This window comes from Astatotilapia calliptera, chromosome 20 (genome assembly GCF_900246225.1).
Source record: "Astatotilapia calliptera chromosome 20, fAstCal1.2, whole genome shotgun sequence".
In the NCBI taxonomy this organism is placed as follows: domain Eukaryota; kingdom Metazoa; phylum Chordata; class Actinopteri; order Cichliformes; family Cichlidae; genus Astatotilapia; species Astatotilapia calliptera.
The window spans coordinates 22,171,199-22,195,804 of NC_039321.1; the positions used below are offsets into that span (position 1 = coordinate 22,171,199).

The window sequence follows — 24,606 nt, forward strand, 5'->3', positions numbered from 1 at the left end:
CCAAACCCCCTCTGCTGGGTATCTGCTGCCAGCCTGTCTCCCGGCTTTCCTGTTCGCTCTCCACTGTCTAACAAAGGCAAAAGGCCCAAATAAATGCAGGGCCATACTGATTATGTTCTTGATAGGCTCTCCAGGCTTTCTATTTGTAGTAAAACCATTTTCTTTAAGCATAAATAACATTATGCTCCACAATCCATGTTATGGCATTTGCTGTTTAACACACTAAACTAACAGCAGCAGCAGGAGCTACCTGATAACAGTCACCACAACCAGCTGGAGTATACAATTTTGGATACAGTTTCTGTTGAGATTCAACTCCTAACAATTGCTGTAGTTATCTTTTAGCCTCAAGAGTGGATGTTGCAATCACTTGTAAATCTTGAACTTACCAATCAGGACACTGTGTAATCAGTAATATTGTCAAAAACTCAGATTGGCTGTAAATAAATAATTATTTTAGTCACTCAATCCACTTAAAATCATACAGGACTCTCTAGTGGGACTGTAGCCAGATTAGACACTGGCATTAACAGTAAGTGGACACTTTCTCTCTAAATAGGATGTGATACAGATAAACACTGGTTGGAAGTTCATCCATTTCAAGCACGCCTAGGGTAGAGCACGCAAACACAGGAATTAATCCCAGTGCTCTGAAAAATAGGGATGTCGTGTAATCGACAGGCACATCTCTAAATCAGTTAAGACATTTTAGATGAAATGTATAGTGGGAGAAGATGAGTATATATGTGTTGTGACATCCTTCTCGATTTCACTGAAATAAAGCATAGTTTTTATCAGACATTTTTCACTGAAAAGATAAAAACAAACGAACGCCCACATTCATAAAATTCTACTTTCATAATATCAACGAAAGATTCAGAAGAAGAACGAACGAAGACTTTTCGGTGCGATATCACATTTCTATTTAAATGAAAGAGAAAGGGGTGACTGTCACAGCAATGACTGCATGATATTTAATTAGCTGCCAGTTTCCACCACAATTAATATACCTACAAATCCAATATGGCATGATGAAACACCATCTAAGGTGAATGAAAAGCAAGACTAGTGCATTTCTGTGCACTGCTTTCTTAAATAAATTGTGATCTGTGCGGTCATGGTTATTGTAGTATCTTTTGTTGACCAAGCCATCTACCACGGTGTCCCTCCTTGAGAGATTTTTCTTACAGCACCGCGGTGCACTGACCTTTGCAAAAGAGGTCCTTGTCATGTAAGCTTAAACTTAGATCGTTTTGTTCTATTCCTGTGAAAAATAACCAGTGCACTCTTTGTTTTTCTGTTGAGGGCTGCTTCAAAATGTCAGTTTACTATGAATTATGCAAAGTAATTTCACTGCCCAGTTAACAAAGCCCAAAGTGAAGTGTTCAGATAGCTTAATGGAGCTGACATTTTGAATACTACAAGTGAAAGTGCACTGCAGCAGGGACTACGTGTGGTAAAGGTGTAAAGGTTAAATTCATGTCAGCTCCCTGCTTGACAGCAAATTTGAATATTCGCTTTTATAATATACAATAGACGAACACCTAATCCTGCAGTGTTTATTAAGTTCTTCGACTGCCGTTTACTTCCTTTTATACTGACAAACCAACCTTCGGACTTTGTGTTTGGTTTTTGTGTTTGGGCTGAGATACCTGCCAATTTCACACTCATGTAAACACTATGGTTGTCGCTTGTGTGACACTTTAGAGGGAATTAAGCAGGAGAGTACCCAGTCCTGCCATTAAAGGTCTGTTATTCCATCTAAAAAACTCTTTAAAGCCTCACATATCTCAAGTGGCCAAAGTTGCTGATCAATACTCCGTTCTTCTTGAAAGGGAGCCAGTTTCAGACTATAATTTTACCCTCTAGTAGCACAGACATTAACAACAATTTTTTTAACTTCAGAACTATATGGCAGACATAAAACAGATAGCACTGTATTCCCCGTTCAGGCATTGCCTGTTTTTCTATTTCATGGGGGTTGAATTAATAGGATGTTTTATATGAAATGTTAAATCAAACAAGTCTATTTTCAAAGCGATGATTTTGTTCAAATGAGTAGACTAGAGAAAGATCATTTTATGGCACAGGGAGTAGCCAGTAAAAATTGCAAGGCAATTTATCTAATGTGTCTCTTTTTTTTTTTTTTCGTACTTTGTGTCTGTAACGTCTCTGTGCTCTGTGCAGAACATGAGGGAAAGAACAAAATGAGTGTCTCGCACATGACCCAACGCTCACCTCTTGTATTATTCAGTGAATATATTGCAGGAGTGATTCGGGAGCAAAAACGCTGGCCGAGCTCTGAGAGAATGAGAGAGACAAAAGACCAATCAGGGGGTCTTTTCTATAGGGACGCCTACAGCCTTGGAAAAAAAGAAGAAGCTTTTATCTGTCCAAAACTCAATGCTTATCACACTTTCAGTCTTCCAATCATAGGAAACTGAGCCCATGTTCAGAATTGCACCAAGTAGCTGAATGGGAATCTAAAAGGAATGAGAAGTGAGCTAAACACCCATCAAAGTTACAAATATGAAGTTATTAAAGGTCAAAGTGGAGGCGTTTGGGTTTTTTTTGCCTTTTCTTCTTTTGGCAGGTTTACAAAAACAGAATTCTGCGATTACAACAATGGCAACGAAAGATATCACACCAAGAAATAATTCTCTTTTAGACGCAAAGTGTGAATCACTGTCACGGTTTCAGTACAGCGGTTTTAAAATGCTTCAGGACAGCGCGATCTACATATGAACTGCAAAAAAAATAAAATAATAAAGCACCAAAAACGTGGGGTGGCAAACAATAGGACTGAGGGGATCTCAAAGGGACTCTTGAGGTTTGAGTAAACAAACAGGATAATAGTTCCACTCAAAGCCAGGCAGAAAAATTCACAATATGCATGTAATCCTTCTACAGAAACAGTCATCAGAATTCAAAAGGCAGGAGCTTAAGCGCTACAATATTCATTTCCGTGATTACACGACAGCCGAGAGCAATGGCACATCTACATGCAGGTGTAAGGGCTTTAACGGTATCGTGGTAAGAGCACAGCACCGTAGGAGGCAGTCAGCTGACGCATTTGTGTTAAGGGCCTCTGGTGAGAAGAAAGTTGGCGAGAGGGTCAGACGAATCGACTTATTCTGAGCACCACAGTGTGTCAGTGAGACTTAATCAATCCCAAAGCCTGCTGGTGACAGCAGAGAGACATCAAATCAATTGCATTATATTTCACTGGCAATAAAGTATGACTCTTTGCACTCGCGCCGTTTTGGGGAGGAAACATTTGAATTAATCAAAAGAATTTGTCATTTGAATTGAAAGTTGTTTTTCCACGTGTTCGCTGTTGTGCCGGTCACTATGTCGGACAAGGCAGAATGATCAATAGCCAATTTCCCCAAAGTGTGATTACACCGTTGATTTGAGCGTTAAAGGCTACATTTAAAATAAGAGCCATTAACTTTCACTCAGAGAGCAACCCTGCACTTGTTTCAATAGTGCACCGGGGAGGGGGGAAAAAATAGAAACAAAAGCCTGAGGCAAAACCAGAGAAGCGGCAAACTTTTTCATAAAGTTGCACTGAGGGAAAAAAAACCAAAAACAATAACAGCAATGTCACCGCACACATAATTGCTCCAACTGGTAAAGTGTTTTCTAAGGGAAGAATCCATCAACCTTGTTTAGAAGTGTAAAACATAACGCTGCAGCATTTCTAGACAAATAAGTGTGTCTGTTCTCAAACATAATACAGAGTGGAAACAAAGATCTCACGTCTGTAACCCGGAGCAAGAAAAGTAATCATCAAACTTTTGGGGGACACCGAGGAGAAGACAGGAAGAAGGAAATTATTATAAAGGTGACAGAAGGCGAGTTTTGCACATCAAAGAGAGCTGAAAACGCATATCCCAGCAGACAAGAAGAACTGGAGGAACAGACACTTACCAGTGCAATTTACTACAACTTATTAACTCAGAAAAAGTAAGAACATATAAAAAGGGGCTGGGGAAAGCCACCGTTAATTTAAGGAACAACCACCAAGTCAGACTGGCTCCTGTTGTGCCTGTTTAAGTTTTCTTAATGTGCCCAAATATGAAGGAGCCAAGTTTGCGATACGCCGAGATAAAGCAGTATGCAGAAACATATTTTTGGAAAAGCTCAAAGAAAAATGGCAAGACACTCATCGACTCGGGGCTTTCTAGAGAATGGCAGGAATTAATCCTAAATTAGGGGGATGTGAGCATTGATGAGAGACAAAGTCTGACAGTTATTACCATTACCGCAGTCTGTTGGGCTGTTCGAGTCATTATTTCAGCCAAGACCCTGTGACAGGCACCGGCCCACAGCTCCCGCTACTTATTCTCTACAATGAGAAGCCCTGAAGGAAGTGAGAGAACATGCACAGAGATCATTAACTTAAGAGCACTAAACCACTCACATTTTCATCCATCTGTACAAGTAGTCCAAATGAACCCAGCAGGCTTCTGTGCTCTACTCAGCTCACCAAGGCCAAATCAAGCTTGGGAAGGAATTGTGTTCCTTTTCAGCTCTCGCTGTTGACAGGCACAACTTCAAGGAGGTGTTCATGATAGTCACTCAGGCTCAGGCCAATTTGCCGTGGACATGCATGTCTTTTATTCGAGCTTTGATGTTCGACAGTACACACCGATAGACATAGCTCTGACGGTTAAGCGTTTGACTCGCTCAATTTTATTCTGGAATGTTTTTTTGAAAAGAAGCATAGTGAAACGCTTAAACCCATTAGCAGATATTTTGCTGGCTTTTAGGAAAATTATAGTTTAGGCACAGACCAAATGCTCAGGATGGAGGTTTTTATCCTCGCTCTAGCAGTTTTACAGACGTTATCATCACTTGGCTGGTCCGCCGCTTTGGACCAGCCTCATTAAGTGATGGACCATTTGAGTTTTGTTTTTTTCACAGTGAGGGGGTGCAAAAACATCCATAAGACAAACTCAACTCATGACATATGCCTTATTAAATTCTGGCAAGTAGAAACATAATCAGTAGTTTTCTCATTTAAAATAATACAGACACATTTAACTGACAGCGACAATATGAAGTGCTTCAGATGATTATCAATTCCTCATCAAAGCATCAGATCACTCGTACCTCTTTGCATGAAAATTCAAATCACCAAAAGATAATCGTAATACGATAAGCTGATATAATCACTCGCTGAAAGTTAATGACACCGCGTGCGCGTGAGAGTTTACGCCAAGCAAATACCTTTTCCAAAACAAACCTGTCGACATGATATCTCAAAATTAATCGTGTAATATTTTTCGTCTCCAGTGCACTGATATACTGATATACTGCAGACTCAGATTTGTCTAATCTGCCCTAGTTGTGATGAGCTGTATGCAACAGTGGAGAGGAAAAGCTAAATTAGACTTTTCTACAGCTGCTTGGGCTTCAAATGTCTCTGAAATGCTACTGACTTCTTTATGCAACTGCTATTTTAAATGAAAATCAAGTCTGGACTGAATCTCATCTACATTTAAAAAAAAAAAAATCCCCCCCCCCCCCCCCCCCCAAATAAATAAATAAAAATAAATAAATAAAACAGCCCCAGTCTGAGCAGGCCATTCACAAGAAAACCATTAGATGAGCAAACATCATCACCAATGCCTCTCTGGCTGCCAGGGCCCTGCATCCGTCTGGAGAAGGATGGCACTGCTGGCAGGCACTGACAGGGTAAGACTCACTCTGGGCCAATCGCAGGGGGAGATTGATGCACTTCTCACTGGGGGGAGAACTGACATTCATTTTAATTAGGCGGGCGAAATATTGTCTCTGCGGCACGCAGCCTTACTTGCCTCAGCTTCACATTTGGAAGGAAGGGGGCGGGGGCCCGGGGAGCAATGCCCTCAGAATAGGCCACCGATGAGCTAAATATATCACTTTTAAATCCTGATGACATTACTTTGCTTAAGATGTTTGATTAACATTTAATTAACATTTGTATGACATTTCAGATCAGTAGCAAACAAATATATAACCGGTTTCATTGAGGGAGCGGGCCACACCAAGAGGGAGGTCTACACCCTCCCGTTATGTAATGCCAGCAGACCGGAAGAACTGCGACCAAGGGAGGGGCTCGTGAGTTCACAGAGCGGTGTTACAGTAAAGTAGATGTTCTGATAAGCATTTGATTGGGAAGAGCTTCGCAAGATACTTTTCATTCAGCAAACATCATTAAACCCTGCAGGGGCCCACAAAAACCACTCAACACACACACGCACACTCAAAAGCACACAAACAGCTACTTAAGGGAAATACCTGTCGGTGAGCCAATTAAAACCCAAATAAAATCCTCTGTGGCACAGAGGAGAAGTTCTACACCATCACGTTTAATAAACCCAGCCACAACCTATGTCACTGCTTTCTGCTCCACATACTGTTTATCCTCCATCCCCTGGCAGTGACAACCGAGACAGAGAGAAGAATAAAAAGATCATTAAGAGAGTGATATTTATTATAGCTCAGCTAATGGAAGGATTGTCAAATACCAAACGCGACACATGCCCGCGTAAGACTCTGAACCACAATTACTAAGCCATCAGTCAAGTGTGTATTGGCTCATTCAATATATTAACAGTAGAGTTTTTAATATGCTGCCGGAGGAGCAGCTTACTATTTCCTTATGTTGATGTTCTAATTAGCACAATAAACAGAGCGACTTCAGCTCTTGTCGAGGCACAGAGACAAGGCGGAACTGCACCTGTGACAACACAGCAGGCCTGTCAAGCCTCGGATTGCTGAACACGTTGAATCAGTCTGCGTGGGGTTATGGTGAAAGCGATACTCCACATATCAGTGGAAAAAGCAAGAAGAGGAAAGAGCAAAGAACTTGTTAACCCCCATTTTCCAACCAACCAACTTGTATACTACATACAGTAGTAATCAACACTTCTTACAAGCAAAGAGCTGCTTCATTTTGTGGGTTTATATGTTATTTTCAAAGGAAAAGTCTGGCTCACAAGCAACACATCTACTTCCCCGCAGACATCAAGTGCATAACACCACTCAACAGGGTTCTCCTTTTAAAACGGCAGATGAAAAATAGAGAGGGTCAACCAACCCATGAAACTAACATTAGATTCATTTACAAGCTGAACACAGCAAATATAACCCACTAGCAACAGTTGTCATTTCAGGCAAAACAATGTAATAGCTTCTGGCAAGAGGGGAGATGATTTCCTCACCACTGTCTGAAACAGTTGCTAAAGGAGAGCTTAGTGAGCAGTCAATTGTGGGAACACAGCAATGCTTGAGTAAAAACAGAACAAAATGTTCCTGGGATGAACAATAATGGGCTGCCAAAACACCTCCAGAAGGGCTGGGATTTTCAGTTTTGTTAAAGAAAAATGGAAAAAAAACAAAGTGACCGTGACATATATTTCCACAGCACTAATTTACCAAGACATGAGCAGAGTCACATATTACTCACAATTTTGCTTTGTTAAGTTTCAACTCTACTGTTTAGCAAAGGCTCCCATAATGCACTGAGTGTTTATCCTTCAATCACCTCTTTTTACTCTGTTTTATTCATCACTCTGCATTTAATCATTAGGAACAGATTATCTTTTTTCCGGTCTTCGCAGCAAATGTCCACCACTCCCTGAGCTTTCTTCCTGTTTAAACAGAGTTTTTCCTTCCCACTGTGACCAAGTGCTTGCTCAGAGGAGGTCAGCTGATTGGTGGGGTTTTCGCTGTGATGACTGTTGTGATTTTGTCCCATATGTGCAAAATTGAATTGAATTAACAATCTTCAGCACAATTCTAAATGATTTGCTTCATTTCAGTATAATACTAGTATACTGCATTAGTGTACATGCAGTTTATTGCAGACTTTAATCGTCTCTATAGCAGGATGTTCTGACAACTCCCTGCGCAGATCTCTCTGTACAGTTCAGGATACAGGAAATTGTTAATTTCTCCATGAGCTCTGTATCCACTGTAGTCATCAGTCTCATTTATTTGGAAATTGCTCTCTGTCACTTCTCTGACAGCTAACAGATGTATTAGGATTGTAGTTTTAAATTAAACCACAGCCAGCAAACAATGCAACATTGCCCGACCCCAACTCTGTTTCTTTCATATGACCATGTTTTCTTTAAATTGGAATGTTGCTTTAAATAGCATGTAAGACATAGGCACGCTGCCAAATTCAGACCTGCGTCTGCATACATCTGCGTGAGAGCTCAGGAAAGGGCAAAACAGAGTACATTTAAAGGTCATGCATTAATGGTCACACTTCCTCCCACGCTCAGTAATCAACTGTGCCACTCACTGAATGCAGTCAGGGTCAAAGGTGGCACAACCTGAAAATGTGATGCAGGTGACACTTTTATCACTGGTTGCAAGCAGGCCCAGTTACTCGAGCTGAGATCCCATTTCAGTACATGACACATAGCACAACTGTCAAAACCCTCTTTCAGCAACACAAGTTTGCTGCTGCGAAACAGCTTGGGAGAGTCACCAATTACTGTTCCGAGGATGTGATTCACTTTTGACACTCTCTCAGAAGCATAGCAGTGGTTAGTGAGAGGATGAAACCAAGTAGCTCTCTTAAAATGTCCCTCCCTTCCCTTCTGTCGATCTATCCATTTTGCTTTCCATCTTTCTTTAGGCTGCGACCTACAAGCAGTCACTCATTCCCTGTGTCAGTGTTTTGGATGGCTGTAGCTGTCAAATTCCCCGACAAATTGTTTCCTGGCAAAAGGACAAAGCCATGAGGGCCAGCAGAGCCTTCTTCACTGATTTCCTCCGGACTACCCACACCACCCCCAACCTACACCCCCACACCCATTAGCGATGAGCTAGTGCTTGTCAGCAGAAGAAGGCGGACAACAATAAGCCCCATCGTCTTGCATTAAGCTTTACGTAACTGTATTACATGGCTCAATAGATGAGTACTGCTGCGCTAACGGTAGCTGAGGAGAGGCAGCAATCAGCAAGCAGGAGCAGGGGCAGAGATGTCTCAGATGAAGTTACGGCGGGGCTAAATTGGTGCTGACAGAAAACAATTAGGAGAGGCGTCATTGCCTCGCATCAGTTGTCAGTGACCCGAGTATTCGCACAGTGAGCAAACCGCTGCCTATGGAAGGCATTCACTTAAACTTTTAAGTGCATAACTAAAAGCATGATGTGCTATGTTGAATAGTACATCATGAATAGATTTTTTTCCCACTTCTTATATAGAGCATGTGAAGGAGCTGAGAAAGGAGCAATCACAAACGTTGAAAAATTTTACAAGGCTGGCATGAAACTGCGCGCATTTGTTTGTGTTGGCATAAACTTACCTTACTCACCTTCTATTGTAAGTGTAAGGCCTTCTCATTTTACCATAAAAACAAAAGTTCTTGACACCAATACGGTATTGGGTTTATATGTCATGTAAGTGGGATAAAAGTATAACCTCTGATGATGTTCCAGGATAGTTCCTGGCACTGGCTGTGAATAGTCTTGACCTTTACTTTGTTCACTAACTGCTTGGTTTACACATATAAGTAAGTCTGAAATGCTGCACAATAAGGTCGTGGGCACTGACATAAATCGATGGATTTAGTTCAAACCATTTAATAAGTAAAAAAGTCTGTGCCAGAGAAAAGTAAATCCTCTAAATATTTTGTGATCAAACCCCATATTAAGAGCACCAAACAGCAAAAGCACTGTATCACACTGCGATGAAAGCAGAAACATCAGAGGGCAGCAACTGAAACAAATTAAGCCAACAATTATCAGCACGGACACTGCAAAAGGTAGGAGAGGACTTTTTCAACATTCTACAAAAGTTGAAGAAGTGTCAAGCGGCAGCTTTTACCTTGAAACCCTCTTAAATCTCTCATTATCTTTCACATCATTGGAGTAGGTATTAGTTTATGCTAAAAATGCCACATTTCGTCCAAGAAATCAATGACATGCATACATAAGCAATTAAAGTAAAAACATAGTAAGAGATGGAGGAAAATAAGGTTACCTTCATCTTAATATTTTGTAGCATCATAATTACTGAGCAAGGCAGTGAGCAGAGCAACTAACTGCAACTCTTAAGCACTGCTGTCTTTTTCTCCCCCCCGAGTTTCTTCGACATTAAGAGAAACAATATGGAGAAGTGTGTTAAAATGGACATAGAAGGACACAGTTCCCCTGTGTTCACCCAATCAAAGTACAGGCACTTTGCGGTGTGTCGGGCAGCATAGTACAATGGTGTCAAAAGGATAAGAGAGAATGAAATAGCAAAACACAGAGAAAGCAAGTAAAAGGACTGTGGGCACGGTGTGTGTGTGTGGTGGCAAAGAAAAGTTGATTATTTGAAGTTCATTGACCCCAGATATCCTCTGAGAACAGCCTATCAGACAAATTCCCAGTTCCTCTCCTTTCCCCAGCCTCCTTCATTTAAATCGTTATCTCCATCCCTCTGACTGCTAAGGAGCATAAAAAAGGGTGCTCAAAGGCTCTCAGAGAGAGAAAGAGAGAGAGAGAGAGTGCATGGCAGTGGGAGAGCAGGCAAAAAATAGAGAGAGAGAGAAAAAAGGAGCCCGATCATAGCCAAAATCAAAAATACCAAAGAGGATAAGTGACGACACTGCATGATGTTCTTTCTTCATAACCAAAGGCGATAAGGGCAATGCAATTTTTTTTAAAAAGGAGGCCATCCTTGTTTTTTGTCTTACTGTGAGAAGCAGACTGGCTTTCAACACAGCAAGGATGAGACATGTAGGCAGTCTCAGAGCACCAGGTGATTGCCTCTGTATTGCAGCGGTAATGTCTTGCAAGAGAAGGGATTTCAACAAAATTGTTTTACAGTTTTCACCCACCTCATCCCCCTCAGAATACATTAAAAGATATAATTTTATTTAATCAAAGGGAAAAAACAGTAAGGCAGACTGGCATGTTGCTGCCATGCAAGCACAGCTCTGTAGCGGATGAAACTCTTTTCAAGCTGCACTACACAGCACCATCTAGTGTCAGCATAGGCATTAAAAGATCGGATTCAAAGGAAGTAGCAGGATGTCCATACATAACTCAAAAGACAAATCCACACATGCAACAAACAGAGCGCTTCAGGAATGTAACACCCACTGCCCCCAAACTTTACAACAAAGCTACTGTATTATTGTTATTGCTGAATCGATGAACGTTATTCTGCAAAAACACTGCAAAATACTTCAGTGTATTAACAAGTTTATGTCAGTTTCTACATCTTTCCTACAGTACTCAGTTATCCTGTAATTCTATTAAACAGATGGACTTTCATTTTATTCTAATGCATATAATATACCATCTAATATATTGTATAAGTATAACTAATATGTATACTTAAATTTAGCATCTCAGTTTATCTACAGTGCGGTGAAAAAACCTGTCTTTCTATTTTGAAACAAACTTTCTTGTCATTGTTTTAGCTGCTTTAACACCCATTTTCAATCCAGGGCTTGTACCTGACCATTTTGAGAGGTTATTGCTTTTTTGTGTTTGCTTATTAAGCCACTTACCACTGACCCATGAATCACTCAAGCATAGAAAAGGCACCTAATTCAAGGGAGGATCCAGTCTTTTGTCTACACGTAACAGACACCTCAGCAAAGAACAAATTTGGACTTTGTTAGAAAAAGTATGAAAAAATCTCAATGATAACACAGTTTTACAAATAGCATTCTTTGACCAACAAGGTGATTCCCTAAATACCATTAGCCAAAAGCCTGGCATCTCTCAACACGGCCTGCAGTGTGTCCTTATGTGTGAGTACACACACACTAACAGAAGCCACTGATTTTCAAACACCACCAGAGTTATACTAGCGCTTGAAAAATCTTACAAGAGGTTGTGGCGGCAATCACACATGAACCCTCACATTTGTTGTTCTCAAGTGGTGTCAAGTAAGGTCTTAAATAATCAGGCCCCATCTTATCTTAATGAGCTTGTAGTATCATATCACCCTATTAGAGCACTTCGCTCTCGCTCTGCAGGCCTACTTGTTGTTCCTAGAGTATTTAAAAGTAGAATGGGAGGGAGAGCCTTCAGTTTTCAGGCCCCTCTTCTGTGGAACCAGCTTCCAGTTTGGATTTGGGAGACAGACACTATCTCTACTTTCAAGTTTAGGCTTAAAACTTTCCTTTTTGCTAAAGCATATAGTTAGGGCTGGACCAGGTGACCCTGAATCCTCCCTTAGTTATGCTGCAATAGACATAGGCTGCCGAGGATTCCCATGATGCATGGAGTTTTTCCTTTCCAGTCACCTTTCTCACTCACTATGTGTTAACAGACCTCTCTGCATTGAATCATATCTGTTATTAACCTCTGTCTCTCTTCCACAGCATGTCTTTATCCTGTTTTCCTTCTTTCACCCCAACCGGTCGCAGCATATGGCCCCGCTCCTCCCTGAGCCTGGTTCTGCCGGAGGTTTCTTCCTGTTAAAAGGGAGTTTTTCCTTCCCATTGTCGCCAAAGTGCTTGCTCATAGGGGGTCATATGGTTGTTGGGTTTTTCTCTGTATCTATGAAGCGCCTTGAAGTGACTTTTGTTGTGATTTGGCACTATATAAATAAAATTGAATTGAATTGAATTGAATTTAATTTAATTGTGTGAAGTCTTGTTGGCAGTGAAAAACTGTCTGCATTGAAGATACACCCTGGCTCAATACAGCTATAACACCTTGAAAGCATCACATAGTTGACAGTTGCGACACAGTCAAGGGACCTGTATAGTGTCCCATCACACTGTTCTTGGTAGCCAGAGATATAGAGTGTGAGGGCGTAGCAGTCAGCTGATAGTATGGCAGGACTGAGAAAGATGCAGTGGGCGGCTGGGTGAGATTTCTTCAGGAGGCAGCACGCATCAAATCCTTATCAGTCAACACCCAAGAAGGAGCAGCCTGTGCATTAACATTCACAAATAACATATGCACACATCAGGACGCAGATACACAGACATGCACTCCTCTCCCACACACAGAGACAAAAATTACCCTCCACCCACTAAATATCTCTCACCTCATCAAACATTCAAACATTTATGCCAAAGAAGGTGAAGGTGGTGAAGTAGAGTGTGGCAGAAGGTAGTTTTTGTCACCCTCCCTTGCTATTCTGGGGGGATGTAGATGACAATTTGATGGTTCTATCAAGTTTATTAGAATTTCTAAACTTGGATGAAGTTTTTTTTTTAATATAATTCCACTAGGAGCTTGAAAGTTTGAAATATTTAATGGCAATATGTCTATCAGAGTAAGAAATATTGTGTAAATCTGATGTTTTGAACAAAGGCTGGTAGATTTAATGGCAAACCTCATGACACATATTTACAAATTTATACAGTGCATACTTTAGTGAGCACAAATGTGCTCAAAGCAAATTGTGGCACATTAGGAATGGGGTCATCAAAAACACACACATCATATTACTGGGACCATGAACCACTTCAATAAATTTATAACATTAATGTAACCCTGACAGTGGGAAAAAGTTCAGTTACTCCAACTCCAAAAAACAAAAAATGATTTTAATTTCACGTTTATTTGCCTTCATTGCTTCCTACCAGAGTCCAATTATGACCACCTTCATGTTCACATCTGTTACTCAACCGTGCATCACAAACTTGTACACAGAGTAAACATTACCTGTTGTGTCAAACTGATCCAAGTACAACCGGGCTACGAAGGAGGAGATGCTAGCAGCTGGTGATGTGCAAACCAAATGTAAACAAATGACTCAACTGAGCATTGCTAGCTGCACTCCATATGAGAGGCGGTTACATGGTGGAAAGGTTACTCTAGGTGACTTTAACTTTAGTTATTGTTAAACTCAAGTGCCAAAGCATGTTACATGCATAATACAGCTGCCGGCACCTTGTTTCAATAGATTCACACCTCAAATTAGGCAGTGTGTCATCAAATGACAGTAGCTCATTTCAAAATAAGGATGGAAAAAGAAATTTACCTCATTTACTTAAAGCCACCTGCAAGTATCAATAAAACATTTTTCAGTGTTTGTTTTTCTATATAATCATAAATATCACTACTATACATTTAATTGAAGTATCATGATATCATTTTAGGGCTATATCACAATTTGCACCAATGCTTCCTTTCAAATCTGTTATGATGAAAGGAAGAAACCTAAGAAAAGAAAGGTGTGCGACACATGTAACGTCATGAGCTGTGAAACTCAATCCTGCCAGACGTGTTTAATCTAGTAATAAGTAAAGGGTGTAATTATGTAAATATGATATCATTTCACTTTTGACTGTTTTTTTTATGAAACAAAATGAAAAGTCTTGACTTTTTAAAGTCAACAAGCCTACAGCTGTGGCCATATCTGCTCTACACAAAGACTAAACTTAAAAAGAGATGCAACAATGGGTAGAGCGTGCTGAAAATTCTTTCTATTCATCCCCTATTTCTACTTTCTCACCTAAATACACATGCAATTGTGTAACTTTTAGCCACTCTAGCTATAGGTCAGTTGCACTTTGGTGACATTTAATCAACTGCTAACAGCCAGTTGTGAATTTAAGTGAGATATTCCACACTGTTGATAGGCTATAATAAAGTTTAATACAGACATAAGCACCCTTCTAAGTATAAACAAGAATGACTCTGCTCATCCACTGGCTTATATCTAGCACCTTCACTATGTCAACGTTTCAATTAGCCCAACAGTTTGTTTAAAGAGAATGGTAACCGTTAGAATTTCATGCTGTTAAACTGCTCAGAGTCACTAGGACGGCTCTCTGTATCATTTTGTCACAATCTCTTTTTTTAAATTCTAAAAGTCACCTATGAGATACTAGTGTTATAACAATGCTTTCATGTGCTAGAAAACTATTCCATATAAACAGTTGCCTTTCCACAACCCAAAAACCATTATGTCTCAACAGGAAATTATCACTCTTGTCCACGGTAAAAAAAAAAAAAGAAAAGAAAGAAAGAAAAGGGAGAATCTGTCAATTTACAATACACTGTCAAGTGGATGCAAAGGTAAGATTGGGTGAATTAATACATAAACGCAAATGTGGTACGTGCCAGCCATGGCTAGTTGTTTTTCCCGCTGTTTTTAATTGGTGATCTGGTGACCCATGCTTGTGTAAGGGACAACATGCAGTAACACAGTAAGAGCCCAGCCTTGGCATGCATTAAGTGTTGAAGGCTCTCCCACGCACATAATTACCACAGTCCTTTTGTGATTTTTTTAAGCCATTTGAGGTTGTTAAGTGGTTTGAATTTGGAATTTACTTCCCTTGGGGACATGTCGACTCTGTAGCTTTGCAAGAGGTGCCTGCTGCCAATATAAACAGATGTAACACTGACAGGACTTTAGATATTATATTCAATTAACTAACAACATTAATGACATTGCTGTTATTACTTTTATTTTTAAGCAGTCAAAATTAACAAACAAAAACATCAACACACAGTTTATATATTAAGATGCGTCAGTGTATATTTGGATTGGGCTTCCTAATGCATATAACATTTACTAACTAACTTTGACCATCTGGTAAAATTTCAGGCAGATAGTTAATTGGTTGATAATTAATTGGCCAGGCTTTAGTTGTGATAAGTAATATCTAAGATAATATATTTGAAACAGAGAGAATTAAAAGGAATTCTCTAAGCAGACCTGCATTTTGAGCTTCATTTTTTGTAGAACTACCTAAAATGTAGCTACAACACTAGTCAAGACTTTGCTTTGTTAATGTGACGTTATTTTAGGCAACAACATTTAATGAGCCCCTTCAAAAACCTTTGACATATTTATGTAAAAGAAAACATAATAATTTTTGTTGAGTTAAAAAGTTGAAAAAGCAGATTGTGCAGAAGTTCAAAGCAAAACATAAAACAATAAGACAATGAAATTCCCATTTTTAACTACACTTTTCTGTTTAACAGTTTTGCATTGAGGAATGTTATACTAAACGTATATTTGCAAATCACTGAATTCTGTTTTTATGCACAGTGTCATTATTTTGGAGAATCGACTGGAAGGAAAAATATCCAGGCAGACGTCTGATGAGGTATTTATGCTGCTGGATATTTTGGGCTACCACGGATGTGAGGAGTTTAGATTTTCTGAGACATTAATTGACTTAACAGAGAGAGTAGCTCGACCAATATTTATTTATTTATTAATTTATTTGTCTCAATTTGGCACACCATAGTGACTATAAAAACATATTAATGAAAAGAAACAAAGTACTTATAAAAGTACAGAATCCTAATAAAAAGTACACCACACTGTAATGGTAAAAAATACAATAATCTGGAACTTGCTGGATTTCTCAAAGAGCCTTTGAACAACTCAGCAAATTTTCCTTAGGTGGACTGAATTTCAGTGATACAATTGATAACTTATTTTAGTTAATTTAGTTAGTTAATAAAATGACTTATACCACCAAACCAGCCAAGAGCAATGGCATTCTTTTCAAGATCTGACAGCTCTACGTTTCAACCTCAGCTTTGTGTGCACTTTAGCAGGAAAAGAGTGCACACTTGTCTAAGCTGAAAAATAAAACAGAAAACTACACATTAATGCATGTTTAAAGAAACATGTTCAGCATGTTGTTATCTTTTTTATTAAATTGATTTATGAAACTTAAATAGAAGCTAATAAAATTTGAAAAAAAGATGGGAGGTTGTTCTAATGAAACACCACAATTTGATGTATAGTTGAATCTGGTCAAATCTTTATGATACAACCTACAAGCCTGCATGTCTTTGGAAACTTACATCAGCTCACACTATAATCTGACCATCCATACTTCTTTCACACAGGCCATATTGCTTTCAGTGATTTCCTCTGGGAGACGATGGGGAAAAGGTGTGACACTCAAAGAACACAAAAGCGATGGTGAAACAACAAAGACAGAGTGGAGCTGAGACAATGTTGTGAGGACTTGTTTGAGTGTTTCTGATTGGTCCTGAGTTAATTTTTGGCTAGAATGTTGATTAACAAAATCCATGTGCTTTTGCTTTTCTCTTACCATAGTCTCTCGGCCTATTGGAGTAGAGAAGACATACTCTAGCTGAAAGATGATTGCCAGAGCCTGATGATTGGTCAGTCTAAGCTCTAGGCTGCTGCGAAGGCCCAGGATCTGAGGCAGGGAAGATGTTGAGCTGAAGAAGAAACAAAGAGACACACACATGCAGTAAAGTGCAAACGACGCAAAGCTGTTAGCAAAGCAGTGACTAAATGTCACTGAAATGCACAGGTCCCATTATTTCTGTTAATAAAGCCGCATTTTCTATTAAAATGATTCAAAATCAATGTCTGTGAGGATTTGCTAAATGTTCCTTGGCAAGCACCGGCCTCTTGTGTGAGAAATGGAACAGCACTCTTGGTATTCGTCATTCACAGTTTGCATACACCATAGGCGGGAGCATACTGTGGAGTGCTAGCGTGTCACGAGGTGGGGCCGAGAGCCTTTTCCTTTTTCGCTTCATGGACTCTCTAGAGTCCTTTTTTTCCCTCTCTCTCTGCTGTCTGAAACTATCAGGCATAACATAACCAAGACAGACTGCCAGCTTTTCCTGGCAGCACCAAAACAATTCAAACAAAGTAATTATTCCCTACATTGGTGCTGTAGTCTTAAATCACTGCATTTACAAGAACTTTGTTCAGGAAAGTGCAAAAGATTTTAATTTTTGGATGCTGATTATTATTATTCATATTTAAACCATAATTAAGGACAGATCGCTGGTTAGTATGTTATTACTTTTCATACTAATAACCCACTCATACAGTATAATCATCCACATCATCATCAACATCAGCTACTCTTGAATGTGAAGTAGCAAACACATTTTTTATTGAAATGCCCAGTGAGAAGGGGAACATCATTCACTTCTTTTATGTGTGTGTGTATGCGTGTTATTGGCTGAGCTTTACAGCATATTTTGGCATATTTGCTTTAATTTCCTTCTCACATTTGACAGACTTATTTGATCCTTAGCTCAAAAGTCCTGTTTATCATTATTTCATGAAACCGTAGAAAAATATTTCTCCTAATCATCCCGACAAGCTCATCTTCAATGAAAGTGCACACGCTGACAGAGAGGTGTGGAAAACCGTTGTGAAAGTGTAAGCAGTAGCTTCTGCCATCACTGTCCACCGACAGAATGGGTTATTTCCAGAAAGTATTGTTGACACAAACATATTTCTTCACTCCCTTTACAGAAGGGACAAAGCTAGAGCATAAAAATAAAACTCCACATACGACATAAACTTTACAAAATCAAAATAAGTAATACGTCACCATACTCAGTTTCATTATTTTTATTTTGTTGTATGACTGAGATTCAGTTGTTAGTATTTTTGCCACAGCTGCCAGAACAGTCAAATCTCAAACTATTCCTCACTCCAGAGACAATATCTTTGTTACACACAAATGAAATTACAGTACTTAGCTAACAAGTTGCTGAGGGGTCTTGTTATAGTTGGTGTACCTATTGTAAACTACCTCAAAAATTATTCATATTTTTTAATTAATTAATTAATTACATTCATTTGTTTAAAAAAAACACAAAATATCTTTATTATTAATTTATTTTTTTGTTTTTATTCAATTTCACCAATTGTTAATAGCGGTTCTAAGGACTGGGCATTGTAGATCAAGGATTCATTTTACATCGTGGGCCACATACAGGCCAGTAAAACTAAAACTGGAGAAAAAGTTCTGGTAGTTCAAAAAGTTTTCGTTAATTTACAGAAATCTACAGAATTGTCCAGTGAGCTGATTTGGATTCTTTACCAGGCCAGTTTTTGTCTCTGGGTGTTATGTTTGACACTCCTATTGTAGATACATAAATAAATCCATCTGTCTGGATAATATGATTTTGATTGCAATTTATCTGTATTGTAGTGGTGAAATTCACTTGGGAGTTCTCTCTCTCCTGTTTTATTTTCATGATTTAAACCAGGTGCTAGTGACCTTACACTGGCTTAACCACTTTAACACCGAATGTAGTACATTTGAATGTACTTCATGACTATTTTATGAGGTATGAATCTTGTATGCTTTGGTACGGTGTGTAAATTATGGGTCTAAGCTTGGGTTAGCAAATGGGAGCCCTTATGAAAAAGAGAATTTTTTATGGGCAAGGTCAGCAAATATTTTACAAAGCCACACAGAAAGTTTTAAACATAATGTACATCGAGACATGACCATTCCACATTATGACTATTGTGTTGATTTAATGTGCACTTCTTTTTTTCACAGTGTTAAAAGTTCTTGTTTATCCAGCAAGCAGGCAAGCAGGAGTGTGACATTACAGTTCGGTACAGATATTTTTGGAAAGGATATAATTTTCATCATTTGTGGCTCAGTTTGGCACTGCAATACATTTGGAAAACCAAGATCAAAATGCAGCTGAAGTGCTGACTTTCAGCAAAGATTTCACAAAGTAATGGATTAACAACTGTGGAATTACAGCCATTCGGATGTTTTGAGTTGTCCATCTGTAAAACGAAGTGTCTTGCAGTGAACACTGATGCATTTGAGTGAATCTTAGCAGAAAATACAGCTCTGGATAGGACAGTCTTTATTTTCCCTTCTTTTCTTCTGTTTACTGTATTTAACTCTTGGATTATATACAGATAAGGATAATTCCCCCCTTGAAATTTAAATTTTTTGTCAAAAACCTCTCAAATGCTTTTTAACACAGATAGGGATTTTCACTACAGAAAAAACAAAAACTACCAGGGTAAATATTCTTAGCTCCCTGAAAAAGTATTCTTTTTTATTGAGTCATACCACCAACTATGCAATACTCGGAACTTGTAAAATCAAGTTAAAACTGAGGGTTATATTCCAATTTAAACACAGTATAAAAACTTCAGTGAGGGTTTGAGCCGTCACAAGCATCATTTCAAAAACTAAAGAAATCACTTTAGACTTAAGGAAAAGAATTGCTGATGTTCACAAAGTGTCAAGAACTGGAGTGAGAACTAACATCAAGAAATTCAAAGAGAGCCACACAGCTCAGAACAAGCCTGGCAGAGATAGAAAGGGAAAGATTTCAAAGACTCTGGAAAGAAAACTAGTCAGAGATGTTTCTACAGACCCCAGAACAACTGCAGAGATGCGTGAATGACTTTCCCAAGTTGAGATTGTCCTCTCAAAGAAGACGATCACTAGAACCCTGCACAGGAATGGACTGTGAGGTTGTAGACCAAGAAAAACTTCTGCAGAAGAGACACCTTCAAGCCAGACTTTAGCACGCCAACCTCAGAACGATTATGCATACTGGAGGTACACCCTTTGGTGAGACGAGACTAAACTAGAGCACTTTGGCCACAGAGGTGCTGCTTATGTTTCAAGAAATGCGTGAGAGGCGTACAACCCAAAGAACGCCACCCCCACATTGAAACACAGTGGTGGGGGTATTATGCTGTGGGGATGCTTCAGTCTGGAATTTCAGATCTCATCAAGGTGGAAGATACCTCATGCAGTCAACAGCAAAACTGGGTTTGGCAGTCACTTTTTCTTCCTGCACAACTCATGCGTTGCTCCTGGTGAAGAACTACCCCCAGAAAATCAAAGTGAATGTTACTGACTGGCCTGCACAAAGCCTGATTTGAATACCACAGAAAATCTGTGGGATTAGTTTAAGACCAAGATCTGGAAGACCATCTATTTTATTTCTGTGTGCAAAGTAAAAGAATCTAAGCATCCAAATTCAAACAAGGTTATTTAGAAAGGCTGGGTTAAAAATTCCTTGCTCTGTTTAACAGCACTTTGGAAACACTTTTTAAAAAATTAAATTTTAATAGAGGGGCTAATAAATCTGTCCTCATTTGCACACCGACCTCTTAATGTGTGTTGATTCTTCTCTTGGCTGGCTGTTCTGAAGGGTTTTTTCTTTGCTACAGAAGATCCTGCAATCAGCCACCACTGTCATCTTCCATTGGGCATCGAGGCCTTGTGATGTTGCCGTGCTAATCAGTGCATTCAATTCAATACATGCATTATATAATGCATGTATTGTATTGTATAATAACATTAACACACACCAAATACATTATATATACTGCATATCTTATGAAACACCAGGAAGGAAGAAAGTCTGCATATTGAACTTTTTCTAGGCATCTCTGAACCAGTAATACAGACAAATAATATTCATACCAGCCAAGCTTTTTCAAAAATACAGCTTGTGCTGACATGGCAAGATAAACTTCGAATCACTTGCCCATCAGCAAAAGGAAAGGCATCTGGAGAGGCTGAGGAAATACCATAAACATTATCACTCCTGGAAAGGTTTTTGCTCATCTCTGCTCTTTTATGGTGTAGAATTAAAGCTTTACTGTAGACATAAAGAGTTCCTCCTGCTCACCTGTCCTTACTCAGAGCGCTCTGTTTGGAAGGGCTGCCTGCTCGTCCTCTGACTCCTGAGGGAAAGGCCTCCAGTACTACCACTTGTGGCTTCTCAAGGAAGCACCAGCCATTGTGGACTCCAACATGAAGCCTCCTTTCCTGAATGACAACTGTCCTTATTGCACCATCTGATCCTGGTTGTAGCTAAGAATCGGTGAAGAAAAAAAGTAAACATATATTACACTTATAATCAATAAATATTAGTATTTTATTTTTTACATTATATTTTATGTCTTTGTAACAGTGTTAGGGACTTTGTTTCTTAGTTGAAATTGATTTATAACATGAAAGTTTCCATCAGCAGCCTTGTTTACTTATCCTATTAACAAATAATTTGCTAGCTCTATTAGTATTGTAATTAAGTATTTTATCATTAACAAAAATATGTGAAAGACATCATTCAAATAATAGTGTGTACTATTCTTATTTTTTCAGTTATGTAGTTTCCTTTTGTTTAACAAACAAGTGCTGGCAGAAATGGCTTTGCCACCCTGTATCAGCTGCAGTTAATGCGCAGCTGACTGACAGCTGTTCAGTGACTGACTGTAAACTCTGTTACCCCGAAGTGCAACGCGACGCTGAACCTGCCTCTCCTCCCACTCTTTCCCATTTTTTCTTTCCAGTTCAATCTTTTCTCTCTCTCTCTCCATCACATCTGCTACTCCCACTCTCCCTTTTTTCCCTTCTCTTTTCGTTGTCATTTTCTCTTTCTGTCCCCCTCGCTGCTTAAAGCCTTCTCCATATCCACCCACACCTTCTCAATCAAATTAGCATATCAATTCAGCTTTGGGTTTTTTCTTTTAAAACAGCAACAGCAGAAACAGGAGCAGGAGTAACAGCCCAGCCCGCTTGGATAACTGTACGGCCCACATACATCACCGCTCGCTGCTGTTCTTCTCCTCGTGTTACATCTCTGCGCCTGCTGACTCCATCTCTGTCTCCATGTTTACTATCTACGCTCCTCTTGTTATCGTTGCTCATTCGCTCACTTACATTATCCAATATGTGCACAGCTCTATACCATATTTTTCTTTTGGTGATGGGGATGGAAGATTAAAGCTCTTTTGATAACCTCAAGTGACTCCTTTATTTCTCACTATCCTCTAACAAAAGAAACAAACAAAACACTATCCGCTTATTACAAGTGCTCTATTTTGTGATGAGAGAAAGCCTTGCTGTTACACATATACGGGCAACTAAAAAGCACATAAGATGCAGGTAAAAATGAATTAATGTGCCGAGTTTTCATGATGAATAATCAGCTTGTGGACCTAGCGTCTACAGTACGTTTTAATAAGATTTCTTTTGTATTATTTTAAGATTTGGTACCTCACTAAGGCAACACTGCACGTATAGTCTGTTTTCAACCGACTCAGCTCTTGCATAACTGTCCTCCAGCTGGATCACTTAGGCTAAGGCTCTAATCAATTACTGTTTGCTGTTTTTGAGTGCCAAGACTAAGATGTACTCACACAGAGGAGTCAACATCACATGGAAGTCAATCTCGTGCACCATGCATGCACAGTGACAAGCAAAACAATTAATAATTACCAAACAAAATTATGGAAGACTAAATTGCTGTATACAGTGGTGCAAGTGAAAGAAAAAAAAACACAGTAAACTACATTTGCCTCATTTCTTGTAGTCAGTCCAGCCAATCTGTATCTTGTTCTTTGACCTTTTGATGTTGTTTAAAATGCTGTTTTGACCCATGCTTGTTTGTAGATTTGTGTGTCTACTCAGCACAGACGCTATGTTGCTTGCAAGGAGCATCTGGGTTGCAAAGAAGTATGTTACAGATTGATCAATAGAAGTATTTTGTTACCTTATTCAGAAAGTTTGAGTGGATTGGGCCAGATTTTGATTTTATCCAGCTCTTCGTGTCTGAGACCAATGGTTGGATGTGTGCATCGTGATGTTGACTGATTCTTGTTCTGGGAAGCTGCTGTAGGCTGAAATCCACCAGCCACTTGGCATTGGTATTGCGCAAGGGTCTTTCTCCCATATGGGTAAACTGCACAGTCATAGTCAAAATTTCAACCATTCATTTTGACTTCTACTGTATTTATTGTATATAGTATAGCTAAAGTTACTGTGTGGTTATATCGTCTTGGGAACAGAAGTATCCTTCTGTCTCAGTACAGCTTACCATTACAATTTTCTACTATAAACACCGAATTGTCTTTACATTACCCTATCTAACAAAATCATGCATTTGGCTTTCCTGGCAGTTGTCAGCACAAGTGTGACAGGATATCTGTAAATAATTGCTTTCTGTGACATCCAGATTATAATTATGATTGTCTTTTCCTACACAGTCTGTCTGCTCTCGCCTCTTTTCTTCACGGAAACCAGTGGCGGGGAAGATGACAGCGAAATGGCTTTGTCTTTTGTTGGACAGGTCTACCATGAAGTGTTTCAGAGAGAAAATAAAAGACAGACAGAGAGAAAGTTGTTTATAAGAGAACATCAGTTAAAGTGCTGCTTTCTGTTCTCCCTATCCATCTCCTCACACCCCTCCTCCAAGTTTCTCTTTCATTTCATTGTTCTTTTTCCTCACACCATCAGTTTCTCTCTCTCTCTCTCTCTCCCTACCTATCTTGCTCGCTATCCTCTTTCTTCTCCCTCTTGCCTCCGTCTGCTGCCGTCACAGATTTCTTCCTCCCTCGTCTGAAATATGAATATTTTAAAGCTAAGAAGCTTAAAGGGAACAATGAAATGGCCCCCAAGTTAAATTATACTCCATTTCCAGAGTCACAGAAGAGGGACTTTTCTGAGTGATGAGCACACCGGTGCTATGTGGGTGTTTCTTTCTCTTTTTCACACACATATATAAGCTTGTTGTCTCCTACTTTAGTGTCATATTTGATATTCCCCCTCCCCAGAGCTTGCTTTTACATTGCTGAACCAGACAAGTGCACTGTAACCAATCAGCACGGTCCCTTCAGCTGTCATAATGTACACTCGACATCTGTGTTTAAAAAAAGTGGAATTCATTTCTGATAACATGCCTAAATGCTGTTTTGTGTTTGTTGCATAAAGAGAAAGGGGGGAGGCAGAACAAGACTAATTTGCATGCTTTTGGATGCAGTTTGTTTTAGAGCTTTGTTAACAGCACAAACAAAAGCAGTGTGTTGTAAGGGAATGGTTGTAGTTGTATTTTTGTTGTCTTCTAATTAGACAAGTCGCCCTAATGTGGGAGTTGTAAGTGGAAACTAAGCAT

General features: G+C 39.3%; 1 protein-coding gene across 2 annotated transcripts in view; it reads right to left on the minus strand.

Moving 5' to 3' along the window:
- nphp4 (nephronophthisis 4) overlaps nucleotides 1-21,074 on the minus strand; it is a 111,998-nt gene extending 90,924 nt beyond the window's left edge. The window contains exons 1-2 of one of the 2 annotated variants that reach the window (XM_026153873.1): nucleotides 20,816-21,074; nucleotides 16,992-17,124 (exon numbers count right to left, since the gene is read on the minus strand). In XM_026153873.1, coding sequence (XP_026009658.1) covers nucleotides 16,992-17,124; nucleotides 20,816-21,009 — 327 coding nt within the window. In that variant the 5' untranslated portion in view covers nucleotides 21,010-21,074. The remainder of the gene's footprint in view (nucleotides 1-16,991; nucleotides 17,125-20,815) is intronic. The other variant, XM_026153872.1, reaches the window with a different exon arrangement.
- Nucleotides 21,075-24,606: the final 3,532 nt, after the last annotated feature.